The sequence below is a fragment of the Carassius auratus genome, chromosome 6 (assembly GCF_003368295.1).
Source record: "Carassius auratus strain Wakin chromosome 6, ASM336829v1, whole genome shotgun sequence".
In the NCBI taxonomy this organism is placed as follows: Eukaryota; Metazoa; Chordata; class Actinopteri; order Cypriniformes; family Cyprinidae; genus Carassius; species Carassius auratus.
The window spans coordinates 23,320,887-23,339,074 of record NC_039248.1 but is presented as its reverse complement, the minus strand read 5'-3'; the positions used below and the strand labels follow the sequence as shown (position 1 = coordinate 23,339,074).

Sequence of the window (18,188 nt, the reverse complement as noted above, 5' to 3'; positions counted from 1 at the left end):
TCACATAAACACCTTCCTAAAGATACTAAAAGATCTAAAAAGATTGTGTTTGCAAACTATTAATTAATTCAACACTAAACTTAGGTTGTTGTTTACTTTGATGATTTTCAAGTTATGCATTCTTGGCAAACTAGAATCACTCTATAATACTGACAAAAACCTAATATTATAATAATTTTAATTAATTTTGATTTAAATGTATTCTGTTGACTGATGTGACCAATGCACTCTGTCTGGGTGTTCTTTTGAACTTTGGACTCAAATCCGCAATATTGGGATACATCGATTGTGACAACTTGCCCCGGTCTCCTACTGCGCATGTCTGTACATCTCTCCACGGCAACCGAGTCTTGTTTTTTCCGTTCATCACTTTCGGTTCTGACTCATCGAAACCGGCTGACGGTCCACCCACAGAAGAGATAAACGAAACTAAACCGGTAACGTTCGCTATTTAAAGCCACCGAGGAGATGAAGACGCACTGTTACTGAAGAAACCGTAAACAGGTGAGTGCTGAAGATCATATTAAATAAGGATCGCTTTGTTTACATTATTATTTATATTTGTTTTCATTTGCCGCTGCTGGTTTAACCGGTCTCAAATAGAAACAGTTGTGGGGTTGAATTTTTTTTACCGAGTCATTTAATTATTAAATACATTTTTAAAAGAGATAACGCGAATAATATTCTAATTTCACTATATATTAAATTAAAAAAAAATTACAATTAAAAATAATTTATTCATTTAGCAGACGCGTTTATCCAAAGCGACTTACAGTGCTATATATATATATATATATTAACAGTAATAGATCATTTGGAAAAAATAATATAAAAACGTTTAATCGTATATGAATGTTATACGCAGACACAAACACATAGCCTGTACACACATACATACGTGTGTGTGTGCGCGCGCGCGTGCGCATATATTGTTGTCTAATCGGTGTTGATTTGACATTGTCGTTTAACGAGAAATGAAACTGAAATTTCACACAATCAGTAATTCAATAATGTGTCCGGTTCAGGTAGCAGCTCAATTTGACTTAGAAGACTAATCGTGTATGAAAGTAGGTTAATTGACAATATTTACTTTTCTAAGACAAAATGAAGTACTTTGAAGTTACAGGCATTTTATGAAAGTTTGCTTGCATGTTTGCAATGTTACTTACTTTTTTTTGCAAATGTTAAGGATGATTCAAGAAATGTATTTAAGTGACTGAGAAAAAACTAAAATGTGTGAAAGTCATTGCATTATATCCAGGGTTTAAACCAGAGAGATGTCCACATAGAGGGGAGTGAAGGTATAGCAGATATCTACAGAGATTCATTATTTTCTATGATATGTCTTTGGTATAATCGCTCTGCAGATATATTAGAATGGTAAATCCAAGTGGAGGAGGAGGACAGCACAGAGGAAGAGGAGGCTCCAGTGCCCCTCAAAGAAGAGGTATAGGTTTATACTACTTTGCATTGCCTTATTTTACTTGGTCACTCAGTATGTATTCTTATTACTTATACACCCCAATATCTATTTTTTTTTTCAACAGATGGCTCTGTGCCTGGTCGAAGACAAGCAAGCAGGTCTCCCAGTCAAAGCAGAAGAGGTGGAGAAGGAGGAAGAGGAGGAGGAAGAGGAAGAGGAGGAGGAGAAGGAAGGGGTCGAGGTCACCAACAAGCCAGTGGAAGTACAAATAGCCAAAGGGAACGACGGCCAGTTGAAAAAGTTCAAGGGGGAGGAGGAGACGGGAGGGGACAAGGACAGCGGAGAAGAGATAACCAGCACCATCATCAAGAAAAGCCAAGTGGGAACAACACCCACCGCCCTGTGATAAGAGGAGGCCTAACTAATTCATCTTTGCACTCTCGAGGGTTTGGGAGACCTGTTCAAGGACTCATGTATCAACATTATGTAAATTATTTACTTCCAGCTCCTTGCCATCCTGAAAACACGGGTCACCAACAAGCCAGTGGAAGTATGACTGATGGAAGAGTTGGGCCACAAGGTGAAGAACCTCAAAGAGGAAGAGTAGAAGCTCAGAGAGGTACAGGGGGAAATGGGAGAGGAAGAGGAAGAGGAAGAGACGGCACCCCTGAAGTACGCAAACTGGGGTATAAAACGCTTGAAAGCCTACTGGAGAAAGACGCATCCGAGGTGGCCATCACCCTTTCATCTAGCACCGGGCTCAAGAATCTGCTTGATGACAATATGATGAGAAGCGACCTGGTGCAGCTGGTTTGTCAAGTTCTCTGCAAGGCCTTCGAGTCTCGAATTGACCGCAAGATCGTACTGCACTTAGCTGGCATCGTTAAGGACTCTCCGTTTTTCCAATACGGTCTGCCATATCATGTGAATGGAATGATGTCGGACAACGTGCAAGCTCGAAGGCAGCAGTATCCCCAACATCTGAGCAACATCATCAGCCTTCTCTCCGAAGTTGTCAACATGTTTCCTCACAGCTCTATCCAGTCAGTTTCCATGTTGGTGGCTCTTTTGAAACGCACCGTCAACCAGTTGCGTGCGTCTGGGGTGGATATTCTCCACAATACTGATGAAGACTTAGAGAAGGTGCAGGGTTTGGTGGACCATCTCCAAGAGAAATCAAGGGAAGGCACCTTGCGGTCAGATAACTACTCTTTCCTGGCACCCGACGAGGATGCCCCACCTGGGGAAGAAGACTTCAGGACAATGAGCATCTATCCAACCATTGAGGAGTTCCACCTAGACCAGAAGCCATTCCTGAGACCCAACATAATGTCTCAAAGCTTCCCTAATGCTCGCATTTATCTAGACACACACTTCCGACTTCTGCGTGAAGATTTCGTGAGGCCGCTGAGAGATGGAGTCAGGGAGCTCCTGAGGGTCCAGCACAGTGAGACAGTCGATGGAATACCAATGAAAAAGAGGCGTTTCGATGACATCAGAGTCTACCATGACACCCGATTGATTTTGCCACTCTGCACATCAACGGGAATTGCCTACAAAGTACAGTTTAACTCACGGCTTCTTGAGGTAATCACAAATTACAAGTTTTCCGAGATAACTCCATGTACTCTATAGCTCCCAAACATGTCCACCTACTAGGGATACACAGTTTGGAAAGATTTTGCAGATATCCGATATTTTTTTAAAGTAATTTTGGCTAGTAGCAATGGCGATACCAATTTATTTGCTTTTGTTTTGAAACAACACCAAGTCTCTTCTGTGCAGAAATTATATATTACACATTAATGAATAAATCTGTGAAATTATATGTGAGTTATTAGTCTTATCGGCAAGGAATATCGGCCAATGCCGATATTTTCATTTTAAGCAATTATTGGCTGATTCGGATTATATTGTGCACCCCTGCCTCATTCTTTAAGTTTATTTCATTGTATATTCTCTTACAGTTTGTCCGGTGGGAAAATTCCAAACGTTTGCTTTACGGATCTCTTGTCTGTCTCTCCATGGACAACTTCGAAACTTTCCTGTTCGCCACCGTTACCGATCGGGATCCAAAGCTACTGAAGCAGGGACAGGTGCATCTCTGTTTTTCTTCTGACAGCAGGGCCAGGTTGGCCAGTGTTCAGCCCTCGGACTCCTTCCTGATGGTTGAGACTACGGCTTACTTTGAGGCCTACCGATATGTCCTAGAAGGTCTTAAGGAGCAAAACGAGAATGATGTTCCTTTTCAAAGGTATGCATAATTGTAATAGTAAATGAGAGTCTTGGCGGGTTTCTAGAGCATTGCTATCTGAATAAAGTAAATGATTTTAAATGGTTTTTTAGAGTGTTTTGTGGTTGCTTTGTTATTCTAGACGATCCTAGGTGGTATTAAGTCAAAAGTACTCACTGCCAAGGTTTTGTATCATCAGTTCCAGGTCTGAACAATAATAATAATAGTCCTGTTTAATTTGGTAAACACCACATCGCACATTTTTGTTGTTTTAGGTACATAGTGGATTGCAACACAGATGTAGATCCTCCAGCTTACCTTCAGGTGGAGGGAAGGTCATATGATCTGTCTAGCATCATGGCAGAAGGAAAGGAGAAGATTCCACCCTTTAACCCCTTGACCCCACATGCCTGGCCAGATGAGGAAAAAATGGGTCTTGATGAAAGCCAACTTGAAGCACTTAAACTTGCCTTAACCAATGAACTGGCCATCATACAGGGACCACCAGGAACAGGTGACTAATCTGTGACTAGAGGTTGCTGTGAACCTATATAATACTCTCGAGACCGAGTTTGCAAATATGCACAAAAATGGATGCAACCTGTTTCTGGAATGCAAAGATATCTGGTTTTGTTATGCTAGATTGCTCTTTTTCTAAACTGTACATTTGAGAATCCTGTTTGTTTTACTCTTTGCAGGGAAGACGTATGTAGGCCTGAAGATCGCTCGGGCTTTGCTAGAGAACCATGAGGCCTGGTCCAATGGTTGTCCTATGCTGGTGGTCTGCTATACCAATCATGCCCTTGACCAGTTTCTGGAAGGTACGGTGCTAATATCTATATCTGTGTGGTATTTATAAAACCTTGTTGCTTAAGCACAAATGAGATCTCTCAGTTGTTTCTAAGAGCCAATGATAAGATAAAATGCAAGGCAAATAGAGATGACTCCTACTTCCGAGTTCTTGCTTATAATAAAAATTAACCAGTTATTACACATGTCGTGTCTCAGAAGAGATTTTCTTTTTAGCATTTGAGGGACTTTGAGCTTTATGGCTTCTCCAGAGAGTTTATTGTACTCCGGTAAAATACAACTCTACAGCTTCATGTATGAAATAATGAGATATTTCATAACCTTTGTCCCAGGCATCCATGGATTTTTAAAAGAGGGCATAGTAAGAGTTGGAGGACGAAGTAACAGTGAAACTCTAAAGCCCTTCGGTCTGAGGGAGCTGACCAGGGCATCAAACTTCCGCAAAAATTTGCCACAGCACCTGAGGAGAGCCCATCATGATGTGAGCCCTCTATTAAAGACATAACTCAGATTTCATTATGACTTTTATTTTATTTAATTTATTTTTATTTTTTTATTTTTTTATTGTTATTTTTGTATAATTTTTATTTATATAAAATATTTTTGTAACAAGTGTTATTTTAGCATTATTGATATACTATTATAGTTTTTATTAATATTTTATACTTTTTTTTTTTTTTTCATTTTAACTTTATTTGAAGTTTTTGTACATTTGTGTTTTGTCATTTTGATTTTTTTTATCTATTTTAAAATGTAAGTTATTTTAGTACTTTGTTAAAACTAAAAGAAAAGGATAAATGTTTTCTTGGCACATAGCTGAAATAAAATAAGTAAGTGTCTTTATATTTTTTATTAATTAATTTAGCAGTTGCTTTATTTCAAGTGATGGAGTTTTATTATTGTTATTATTATTAATAATAATTTTAGTTTTAGTTAACCATAATAACCCTCAAGTTTTGAATAAAAAAAAGTTTAATTCTTTTTGTATCTGTTTGTTTTTTAAACTGTTCCTAAAAAACATTAAATATCTAATTAATGTAATGTTTAATAGAACAATTAGATGCAAGGTGTGATTATGCTATGTGCATGTTTTTATTAGTAAATCATTCTTGTAAAATTGGAAGTTGTGAGAACAGTTATATGGCAGTTATGTTTTAATGTGCTGTATGTGCACAGATCTATACACAGATGGAGGCGTCGCAGGAGCTCTTAAGGAGACAGTCCGTGCAGCTCGAGTGCAGCTTGCGTGGCGTCCTTAAAGAAGACTTCCTGGAGAAATACATCTCTCCTCAGCACTGGGACAGTCTGTGTCTACAGCCAGTGAGTGCCACACACACACACACACACACACACACACACACACACACACACACACACACTGAAAGGCTTTGCCACAGTGTAGTGTATACAGATCACGATGAAGCTATATTTTGCATTATAATCTTTTACTCTGAACACCTGAGCTACATAATGGCACAAGCTAAAATGTTGTTTGATTTGATTCACTTTTGTCAGTTATAATCAGACAATCATTCTTTAAAAAGTGAATTATGTTGCAATTTCCAATGAGACTGCATTTGGCTTTCAGCAGCTGTGAATTTCAGACCTATAAATCTACTGTAACCGTATATGATGTGCGAATTTCTAAGGCTTTTTACTTGGCTGTAAAACCTGTTACACAAAACCTGCTGCTCACAATCAACTCCATGCCTTCTGTTGTCTAATTAGTAGTTTATACTGTTTTTGGTTTCTAGTTATTTAAGTGTAATTCAGCTGTGGCTTCGCGTGTTTTTAAGTTTAAAATTTTTGCTCAGTTTGGGCCTCCGAATAAAACTGCTGTTTTTCCTCCATATTCACACTATATCAGATTACATGTGATCCTGGAGCACAAAACCAGTCATAATGGTCACTCTTTTGAAAAAAAATAAGCTTTCCTTTGATGTTAAGTATTTGCACATTGTTCGTTCCTTCTGTGTTAGGTGTTGGATGGATTCGAGAGTGTGGGGAAAAAGAAGCCTTCAATGATAGCGGAGTGGCTCGGCATCGGATTCTCTGGGTTTTTGCAGGGGCCACAACCAACAGATGGAGCGGGTGAGAGACTAATAGACTAACAATATTCAATTTTATGCTCTGTATGTGGTAAAATAAACTGTGGATTGAAAAATACTCCACAGCATCATTAAAGTTGGGTTCTTTCAGTGCATGCTCATTAAAGAAAGGAATGGATGTTTTATGGGAATTCCTTCATTCTTGTTAAAGCACAGTGATTTTCTCTCACCACTGAGATTAGTAGTGTTTTATCATTTATTAATTAATGCAACAACTGCCAAACTATTTATAAGACAAATAATTGTGCATTACTTAGTTATTTGCATTAATGCAGTGATAGTAATATATTATTTTCTGTTGCTAATCTAGACCTCCTGCTGGTTTAGGCCTAGTCTATCTGTGTCTCCACTTGTGATCAGTTTTCATGACCAAGCACATCATTTATAGTGTTCCTGTAGCTCAACTGGTGACGCATTGTGTTGACAAGCGCAAGGTTGGGGGTTCGAATCTCAGGGAACACATGATTGTAGAAAATTTTTAGCCTGAATGCAATATAAGTTACTTTGGATAAAAGCATCTGCTAAATGCATAAATTTATTTCTTCATGTTGATAAAGCCCAAATGTGCTGGTCATCTGTCACGATATGCTGATTTTAAGCAAACAATACATTTTCTTAAGTTTTGTGCAAGCTGAAAAGGTGGTTTTTCAAGGTTAATACAAAGGCTTACATCACGAATCTGAACAATGAACGTATGCCAGAAGAATAAATGGCAAATTCAGCATCGCAATCCTTTCTCAGAGGTGGCAGATGAAGACGGGGCACAGCTGGAGGATGAGAAACTGATCGATATCGATGAAGAGGCGGATCTGATCCAGGCCGAGAGGATTGTGGTGGATGCGGAGGACGGGGATAAAGACTGGAAAAAGCTGAGACGAGAAGAGAAAAACATCGCTGACATGGCTGAGCTGATGCTGGCTATGAACCTGAATGATGCTGAACCACAAGAACCAGCCCAGACCCAGGATCAGGCTCAGAATCAGACTGAAGAGGAGGAATGGGAGGTATGAGAATTCATGCATTATTTAACCATTTATACTGGATTGAAAAATATTAATAAACTTGTATATACTTGAGTGAAATCATATATATATATATATATATATATATAGACAATAATTTTACATTTAATTAAATATCCAATTTAAATTATATTATTTATAATAACTAATATTAGGTAAACTTTTGAGGAGATTATATTAACTGAGATGACATGGAACTAATTGCAAAAAGCATTTGTACCAGCGCAGGACTATTTATAACAAACTGAAGATGGTAAACGCCAATTAAGCATTTTTTTAAAGAATTTCAATTGATTTAAAAATGAATGTTACAATTGATCTTTGGATGTAGGTCTCAGAATTTTTTTTAAATTTTAAATAAAAAAAATATGACATTGTATTTATATTTAAATAGAGTATGAACTTTTTACAGTTTTTTTTACAATCGCTATAACAGTTTTTTAAATACATTTACCAAGTTTCCTTAACTCTTAACGCACCAACACACTTAAAACACACAATTGGCAAAAAGGTTAATTTCATGCTCAAAATCACACATTGTAAACTAAACCCCAAAACTAATTTTCAAAATACAATAATAAACTAACACAATACACTATGTCTAACAAAACACTGCAAACATGTTTCAAAATCGAATAATTATTCAAAACACTGTTCTCTTCCAACAGGAACATTTAGTCAATCATAACACAATGACAAAAAAAAAAAAAAGACTATCATCAGCTAAAATTACAGAAACTGCATTATTTTATGTGTCAGGCCTGTGTTGAAGCCTCTCTACATTTTTGTTTTGTTAGGTTTAGTAAATGCATGCATTTTGTTTCTTTTGCTGCAGAAATTCAATACAAAAAATGAATGACCATCTCAGAGTAGCTTTATAAAATGTACAGTTTATATAAAAAAATAAATAAATACAGACACAGGATTGCTGCAGTAAAGACTTTATTTGCAACAGGACATTAGAAAAGGAGCGAAAACAAAAATATGAGAAAAAAAATGCAATACAGCTCTCATTTATTTATATTTTATGTCATTATGTGAAAATACTAAATTTACAGCACAGAAAAATATTTTTACTTGAAAATATGTTACGCTGTCATTTCATATTGATTGTAAGGCATTGCTGTGCACCGTGTGTGTGTTGTTGTGAGGAGCTCAGTGCTACTGTTCTGCTGATGTGTGCTTAGATTCAAGGCCACCAGAAAAGAAAAATGAAGCATATGGCTAAAAAAGAGCTGAGGAAGACTTCAGCTATGAGTGAGGAAGAAGAAACACAAATCAGCAATGTGTGGATCCTCAGTCTGAAAGACAGATGGAGACTGTATCGGTAAGACACACACACACACACACACACGTTTGTTTTAGTGAAAATTGGGGACATCCCATAGGTGTAATGGTTTTTATAATGTAGAAACTGTATATTCTATCGCCCTTCACCAACCCTACACCTAACCCTAACCCTCACAGGAAACTTTGTGCATTTTTACTTTCTCAAAAAAACTCATTCTGTATGATTTATAAGTGTTTTGAAAAATGGGGACATGGGTTATGTCCTCATAAGTCACCCTCTCCTTGTAATACCTGTGTCATACCCATGTCATTATACAGAGTTGTGTCCTGATATGTCACAAAAACATGCCCACACACACACACACACACACACACAGACGTTTGTTTTTTGTGAAAAGTGGGTTCATCCCATAGGCGTAATGGTTTTTATACTGTACAAACTGTATATTCTATGGCCCTACACCAACCCTACACCTAAACCTAACCCTACCCCTAACCTGCACACACACACACACACACACACATTCCCTCCACTAGATGGCAGCATTTACCTACAAACTTCTTAATGCCACTCCAGTGAACTAACAAGATTCAAAATGCAAAACATAAACCAGCTAGATTAGATTCATGCTATTAACATCTTTCTTTTCTCCTTCAGTCTTTGGGTTTTGCGCTATCGGAGTGATCTTCGCACTAAGGCCCTCGCCTCTGAGCAGGACTATCAGGACGCAGCGGAGAGGCTCAATGAAATCCGGCGTCGTGAGGATCTGTGTGTGCTGCAACAGGCTCTGGTCGTGGGTATGACCACCACAGGAGCGGCTAAATACAGACAGGCTCTGCAGGAGCTGCAGCCCAGACTGGTGATCGTGGAGGAGGCGGCGGAGGTGTTGGAGGCGCACACCATCACCACCCTCAGCAAAGCCTGCCAACACCTCATACTGATCGGAGATCACCAACAGGTAGAAAGCCCTTCAGTTATTTGAAATATAATTACATTAAATATTTGTAAAATGTGTTAATGCTATGTTAATCTGCACAGTTGAGGCCTAGTGCAACAGTGTACGACCTTGCGAAGAATTTCAATTTGGAGGTGTCTATGTTTGAGAGGCTTGTCAGAGTCAACTTTCCATTTGTGCGCCTTAACTACCAGGTTCGTTTCTGTTCATTTCCATTTAAGGGTAGTGCTTTATTTTACAGTCCTGTTCCAAATGTACATACTATGCACTTGTTATAGTAATTGAAATAACTGGGTAATAACTAGGACTTAGACCTGAACCCTAAAATTGGTACTAACCGTGAACCTAACCCTCAACCTAATACAAATTTCTTGATATTTACTCAACCCCATGTTATCCAAGATCTAAATGGCTTTCTTTCTTCTGTCGAAAGGAAATTAGGGTTTTTGGAGGAATTTTCTCCTTATAGTGGACTTCAATTGGGATCAATGTGTTGAAGGTCTAAATTGCAGGTTAAAATTTCAAAGGAATTAGGGTCTTATCTAGCGAAACTACAATCATTTCCCCCAAAAAAGAGCCCTTTGATGTTTCATTGAAACGGCAGCTTGGACAAATCCAAAAAATCAAGAAATGTTTTCCACAAAAACCTGAATTGCTTTTCAACTAAAAAAAAAATTGCTTTTTCAACTGAAGATAGAAAAACATGAACATCTTTGATGAGTAGATTATCAGGAAATGTTTAATCCTTGAAGAGTCAACCAATCCTTCAACCCACCTTATACTACCAGTTCTTGGGCAAGTACACTATAAGTACATGTACTGTAAAATAAAGCGTAACCCCTAACCATAACCCATGTGGTTACCTTATATTATCAGTACTTTCTTAGACAAGAACACTGTAAGTATAAGTAAGTACTGTAAAATAGTGTAACCCCTAACCCATGTATTTACTCATTATTAGTAGTACTTTCAAGAAAGAACACTGTAAGTATAGGTAAGAGCACAAATTAAAAATAAAATGTAACCCATATGATTTCATATTTATTGATGTCAGTAATTTTTCTAGTGAATCGCGCAACATAAATAACAATCCTGTTCTGTATATTTCTTTTGCAATGAATTCTAGCATCGCATGAGGCCAAGCATCGCTCGCCTGTTGACTCCTCATATCTATGAAACTCTGGAAAACCACCCTTCTGTGCTTGAGTATGACAATGTTAAGGTAAGTCATTTAAGCAAATACAATTGCAAAATCTTTTATTATAATATTACATAAGCCTAGACACTTATCACAGTTTGCCTAAAAAGTAAATGATGTACTATTATACACCTGACACTTGCATCTTATGGTCTACAGGGGCTTTTGACAAATCTCTTTTTTGTGGATCATGGTCACTATGAGCAAGAGATTAAGGATGGACGGAGCCACCAGAACCCTCATGAGGCGCAGTTTGTGGTCGCGCTTTGCCGCTATTTGCTGCTCCAGGGCTACAAGCCTTCCCAGATCACCATTCTGACAACATACACCGGACAGCTTTACTGTCTGCGTAATCTAATGCCCTCTCAGAAGTTTGCTGGAGTTAAAGTCCATGTCGTTGACAAATATCAAGGGGAGGAGAACGATATTATCATATTGTCTCTGGTGCGCAGCAATCTACAGAGGAAAGTTGGCTTCCTGAACATATCAAACCGTGTATGTGTTGCCCTTTCGCGTGCTAAGATGGGTCTGTATTGTATCGGAAATATGGAAATGCTCAGCTCCGTTAAGCTGTGGAGCAACATCCTTCACACTCTGAGAGAGCAAGGACAAGTGGGTCGTGCTTTGACGCTGAGTTGTCAGAACCATCCGGATAAACAGATCCTTGTATCCTGCAGTGATGACTTCAAAGGTGCTCCTGAAGGTGGTTGCGATCAGCCTTGCGATTACCGCCTGGATTGTGGCCATGTCTGCACCCGTATGTGCCACCCATACGATGCTGAGCACAAGAAATACAAGTGCACTAAGGACTGCCCTAAGGTGCTTTGTGAGCTGGGCCACAGATGTACACGTCGCTGTCACCAAGAATGCGGTAAATGCCAGGTACGTGTAGACAAGATAATTCCGTCATGCAAGCACAATCAGAAGGTGCCTTGCCACCAAGACCCTGAAACATTTGTCTGTCAAGAGCCTTGCCAAAAGACCCTTCCATGTGGCCATCCCTGCAAGACAGCGTGTGGAGTGACCTGCACCACTCAATGCATCGTAAAAGTTGAAATGCAACTGAAATGTGGACATATGCAGGAAGAACCATGCCACATTTCCAGAGACCACAAAAGAGAGCCAAACTGTAGATCTAAATGTGGCACCACCTTGAAATGTGGCCACTCTTGCCCGGGAACTTGCTATGGATGCTGTCAAGGTCGCCTGCACAGAGCATGCACCCACAAATGCCAAGAAACCCTGGTGTGTTCTCATAGGTGTCGGGAGCCTTGTGTAAGAGATTGTCCACCATGTTCGGTTCGCTGTGAGAACCGTTGCGTCCACAGCGTCTGCATGAAGACTTGTGGTCAGCCTTGCACCCCTTGCAATGAACCCTGCGAATGGCAGTGCCCTCACCACAGCTGTACCAAGCTGTGTCACGAACCATGCGACCGTCCGCCTTGTTCTGTTCCCTGTAACAACACCTTGCCTTGCGGACATCTTTGCATAGGTCTCTGTGGAGACCCTTGTCCCAATAAGTGTCGCATTTGCGATAAGGATGAGGTCACAGAGATCTTCTTCGGCAATGAAGATGACCTGAATGCTCGTTTCATTCAGCTTGAAGATTGCAAGCACCTGTTCGAGGCTACAGGAATGGATCAGTATATGAATCTTGACGAAAACCAAGGCGCTGAACTGGATCAAAGGGCAATCCGACTCAAGGATTGTCCGAGGTGTCGCACTCCCATTCGTAGAAATCTTCGGTATGGCACTCACATCAACCGCAGCCTGGCAGCCATTGAGATGGTCAAGGAGAAGATCAATGGTCCGCCGGATGAGATCAAGGAAAAGCAGGAAGTCCTTAGCTTGCAACTGCGTAGGAAGGGGAATTTAAAGAAGCATCTTCCTGACAATTTTGACTTACTTAAAGAGAAGCTCAAAACCAATGACCTTTCACTCCAACAACTTTGGCATCTCGAGAACTTGATGACCTGCCTGGAGAGTGTTGGGAAACTGAAAGCAATGCAAGAAGAACACATGTCTCCCCTTCTGGACAAAGTTTTGCCGTTCTCTAGGAAAGTTGAAGAAGTCTTGAAATTCCTCTTATATCCGACTCAGAGGTTTTCAGACCAGCAGATTGCAGATCTCGAACGTGAATTGAAGAGACTCTCCTACCTGGCTGAGCTCAACGTACGCTGTGGTATGTCAATGATCAGAAGTAGTGTTTATAGCACAGAGATACAGGAACTAAGAGAGATCCTGGAGGACACGTTGCCTTTCTCCGAGGGTCTAGAACGTAGAGTCAAGCAGATGTTTACGAACCTGGACACCAAACTGCCTCGCAGTGGTCTGGGTATCACTGATGAAGAGAGGAAGTTAATACTCAAAGCCATCGGTTTGAATAAAGGCCATTGGTACAAATGTCCCAATGGTCACGTGTATGCAATCGGTGAATGTGGGGGTGCAATGGAACAAAGCAAATGCCCTGAATGCGACGCTGCTATTGGCGGCACTAATCACAATCTCATTCAGGGAAATGCTGTGGCGACTGAGATGGATGGCGCAGAGCATGCTGCCTGGTCAGATGCTGCCAACTTGGCAAACTTCGACCTGCAAAACTTTGAAGAATGAAATTCTTAGATAATGTTGTCTTCTGTCTGCTGATAGGGTTTTAATCTGGTTTAACACCAATCATGAAATGCTGTTTTTAATCAGGTAAGGCAGTATAGTTGCAGCAAGTTGTGATTTAACAGTTAGCAAGAGCTTTCAAAATGCACGTTTACCACGGGTGTAGTCAGGGTTTAAAAAATTAGTGAGGTCTGGGTGGGAATTGTGCTGTAATAACCCCACATACAACTCATTATATACACTTAATACTTTAAAAGAGACCGATATGTAGATGTTTGTGAAAGATGTTTTCTCTGTTTTAGAGGAATGATGCACATTTGTTGTTTTATTGCGCACAACTAGTCTATCTCTTGAAGAAATGCTTCTCCCACTTGAATTTTTGATCCTTGATCAATTCTGTAATTTTAGCTTCCTAGCAAATTTCCATTAACATAAAATATAGACAAACATGTAGATTATACTTGATTTGCTCAAGTCAGATTAAAAATTGGTGACTTGAGAGTCAAAATTGTTGCTACTGCCTGCTAAATGAACAATATCTGCATCTTGTTTACTCCTCAAAGCCTCTTTTTTTGCTCCCATTTCATGCTTGGTGTGTGGAACCTAGTTAGCAATGCTCTGCACACTTCAGTTCATTAGCTTTTAAAAACATTCTGGAATTATAACAACAGTGATAAAATAGGCACTTTGTGGTTGTTTGTATAACATATAGAATTTATTATGGAAATCAGTCTCATAAAATAGCTATATAGTTGTGGTCCTGAATGCTGGATCCTGATTGGTCAATATGGCTAATGTACTTAAATGTGCTTCATCTAGATCTGTTAACATACAAAGTGAAATTACTAGCCATTAACAACTTGTTATTAACTGTATATGCTCACAGAAAATATAGCACTTAATAAAATCATGTTTTAATGAAAATGTGAGTCGTTCATGTTTTAAGATGGTAACTTAAAAGCTAAACTAAACTAAAAAGCAACTTGGCCTTTTTAGCTAATGCTTCTGGTTTGAAGTATATACTAAAGCTCCTCATTGGCTTGATTTCACTTGGTGGCAGCAGTGTAACATCAACAGCTCTCAGCAGTATACATGTGTGCTTTCCATAACCCAAGTTGTGCTTTCTCTCATGTACGTTCAGACTCTGACCTGCATCAAGAAACACACTGGTCTCTGTCAACTTCAGCAGGTTTATTCTCTGCTGATATCTGCCTAATAATAAAGCATTACCTGAGCTCTCAGCCTAAATCACAGAGTGAGTCCAGAGGCTAGGCTGGGACGGCTTCCATTTAGGCTTCCCAGCAGCTTACATCAGTTCATTATGTGATGAATGTCGTCCTGTCATAACATAAACCTGAATGCAAAGTCGGCACTTTCTGCACAGGAACACAGGGTGGGGCGGAGAAGCATCAACAACGACAAAAACTGTTGTGTCAGGATGCGAAGGAAAAGAAAGCAGGAGTTTAAGCATATTTCTGAGGGACAGTATTTACAGCCGGTGATTTTATAGGCCGGAAAAAGCAAGTGAAGCAAAATGCAACAATTTCTTGTCTTTTTTTTTGCATTAGTTTAATGCATCATGGGTGTCTAAGAACATCCCTTAATTGTGGTAAAAATCTATCTTCTAGTGCTTTATTGCTTTTGTGCAATGGCACGAGCAGCTATACAATAAAAGACAGCAATTTTTTATAAATCATTGAGCGATGATGACAAAAGTTGTTTTGCTAATTAATTTAATTGATTTATTTAGCTGTACAGTATTTACTGTTGCCACAGATCAACACAGCATTTTGGCAGCTTTATGCATAATTGGCGTGAAGTGACAGTTTCCAGGAGGCCGTTTTTCAATGGCTTCACACTCATCTGCTCATTATGGATGTGACTGTTTGAATTCAAGGACAGATTAGCACAGGACCCGAGTCTGATGCATGATTGGGGGAGGGATCGAGTATCTATGCATGATAGTTCGTCAGAATTAATCATTGTGTTTAATGGAGAGGATCGTTTAAGTGTCACACACATAGAGATAAGAACATGCTACTGTAACTCCTGCTGTCCAACCTGAGAACTAATGGAATTAGGGTTCAAGTACCACAGTATGCATATGGAGAAAAACATGTTAGAACACCATAGAAAAAGTAGAGTTTTGGTTGAATTTGGGACATATTGAATATGATTGGAGGTGCTCATAACAAAAAATATCATTGTACTATGATGTTTTATTGAAATGTAGTTATTAACCATTATAAAATAAATTAATTTAAAATTCATATTTTTAATTATGCAAAAAATTAACATTTTACATTTATACATTATCTGCATCAAACACTTGACAATGGAATTGCTAGTTTGCCACAATTTATTTGCTTGTGATACAGAAATGTTTATGTAATATTACAAAATAAGTTATTTTGTTGATTATATATTGTTTATTATATTATCTGAGTAAAACAAAAAAGCTGGAAAACCCTAGTATATATGGTTATCATTCAATCCCAATGTATATTGATGATATACCATATGTATACAAGTTCTATATTGATTAGCTCAATTGAGAATTGGAAGAGAAATGCTTGAGTTATTATTATTGTATTATTTTATGCAGATTTTGCTGTCTTGGAAAATCTGAGCACACTTTGAGACATTTTTGAGATTTCTTCTGAGAAACATCGGATATGCTTAAAATTTTAAAGCCTGAAGTCTCGTTTTTTCTCCATTTAACCTCATTGCTTTCTAAGAGATACTACTGGATAAAAATAGCTCACATATGCAATCTGTGATTCTCTGGGAAATAGTGGTTTATCTGTTCAATGAGTGCAAATTGTTCTCTCTGTTAGCATCAGTAGATGTGCATGTCATTATGATATCTGTGGCTGTTTTCCGCGTTGCATTTATCAAACCCGCCTGGCTGGAACAAACTGATTAAAATTTCATTGGGCCCTGTGGTGACCAGCTATAAGCTTTCATGAAATAATGTGCATGTGGATGTGTAAATGTGAAGTTGTGAACTTATCCACTCTTGACTTGTTCTGTATGTGTGCTCGACCGGCTCATTTCAACAGTGCGGCTGCTTTAATTAATGTTGGATTATGCGTCCTTTGAACAGTCACAAATTCATGTTCAAAAGAAGGTTTGTCATGTTACGAGGTGTAATTGTAAGTGGAGTCTTGGAGTGTCTTATGAAACATGGAAAAATGTCTGAACTTTTAATAATGTAGTTACCAGAGGGAACAGTATATAGGGGGAGAAAAAGAAAAGAATGAACCTGTTTAATACTAGGTTCGGTCATTCCAAACCTGATGATAAACAACACCATTAACTTACCAAATCTACTCCAGTTATGCATTCATTACGAAACCCGCTTGTTACAACAAGAATTTCCATTCATTTCTGGATAATGCCTGAGATTGTTGCTGAAATATGTGGTTTGGCTTTTGTAGAATTTCACTGTGGTTATGTTTTGATGGCAGATGAACATTTTGAATACTTTATTTACTGCTAGATAACCTAATAACAAGAACAGATACTTATGTAAAATGTGCAATAGCATGCAATAGTTTTCCATACTCTATTCAGCATTTAATGAATTTTCTCCTCCGTCTTCTATTTATTTTTCCTATGAGCTAGGTGCAATGCATTCTGGGTGTAAAAGTACTCCTGAAAAAAAGATGAACTCTTATTTTTCTTCCAATAGACTTGCATCTGCTGAGATGATACACTTAATTCCTCACTCCCTGTTGAACTGATTTCACTTCGGCTCATGTTCTTGTCTTTTATCTATTGTAAACCAGTTCTCTGGTGACTCTCTTCTTTCTTGACACCAGTTCTGCCAGTGTATTTTGCAAAACCACTGCCAATTACAGACTCAGCAAAGCATGCTTTTAATAAGCCTTGTTTGCCATGTGAAAGAAAAACATGCATCGACATGTTTTTTTTATGAGAGGAGCGACTTCGAAAGTTGCAATTAAAATCTTGCGAAGCTGGAAGATGATAAAGTTTGAGAATCAAGATGAACAAGACTAATATTTTTGGACATTAAGTTACATTGAAGCGTCCAAGGACAAGTTGTAATTGCATCTTTTCCTTTCTATATTTTTGGGAGGTAAACTATCTTCTTAAGAAACAAAACACCAGTCAATTGCAATTCAATTGCTAAGGTGTTCTGTATGGTTTTTAGTGCGTTATTATTCAGTTATTAGCTCTAGTTAGTAGTCCCTGACCCACAAGTCTCTGTGATCATCTGGTTGGTATATAAACATGGCTCAGATCTCTTCTTCAATTGCATCATGTTTTAATTATCCAGCAGGTGAGAAATCATTAGTCTAGTCACTACTATAGATGCTTGGCTAATCTCAAAGATCTCAAAGTAAAATCTCAGCTTTTTGTCTTTCAGATGATTGTGATTGATGTATGTTTGACAAACAGTCTGTATTTGCAAAAGTCTTTGTTATCCGTTCAACTATAGGTTATGCTCTGCGTAATGCATGACTCTCTTCATGTCTTCAGCCAGGATGACTCTCTTTTTAAGATGTTAGAAG

At 38.6% G+C, this 18,188-nt stretch overlaps 1 protein-coding gene across 1 annotated transcript; it reads left to right on the top strand.

The window, feature by feature from the left end:
• The first annotated feature begins 214 nt into the window (after positions 1 to 214).
• LOC113101820 (NFX1-type zinc finger-containing protein 1-like) lies at positions 215 to 14,574 on the top strand. Its single transcript, XM_026265681.1, has 15 exons — positions 215 to 504; positions 1,368 to 1,447; positions 1,548 to 3,010; positions 3,391 to 3,677; positions 3,932 to 4,170; positions 4,355 to 4,477; positions 4,799 to 4,947; positions 5,643 to 5,786; positions 6,446 to 6,557; positions 7,316 to 7,578; positions 8,784 to 8,923; positions 9,545 to 9,845; positions 9,926 to 10,036; positions 10,969 to 11,064; positions 11,200 to 14,574. The coding sequence occupies exons 2-15, from the start codon at positions 1,378 to 1,380 to the stop codon at positions 13,651 to 13,653; spliced, it is 5,952 nt and encodes a 1,983-aa protein (XP_026121466.1). The 5' UTR covers positions 215 to 504; positions 1,368 to 1,377; the 3' UTR covers positions 13,654 to 14,574.
• The last annotated feature ends 3,614 nt before the right edge of the window (positions 14,575 to 18,188 follow it).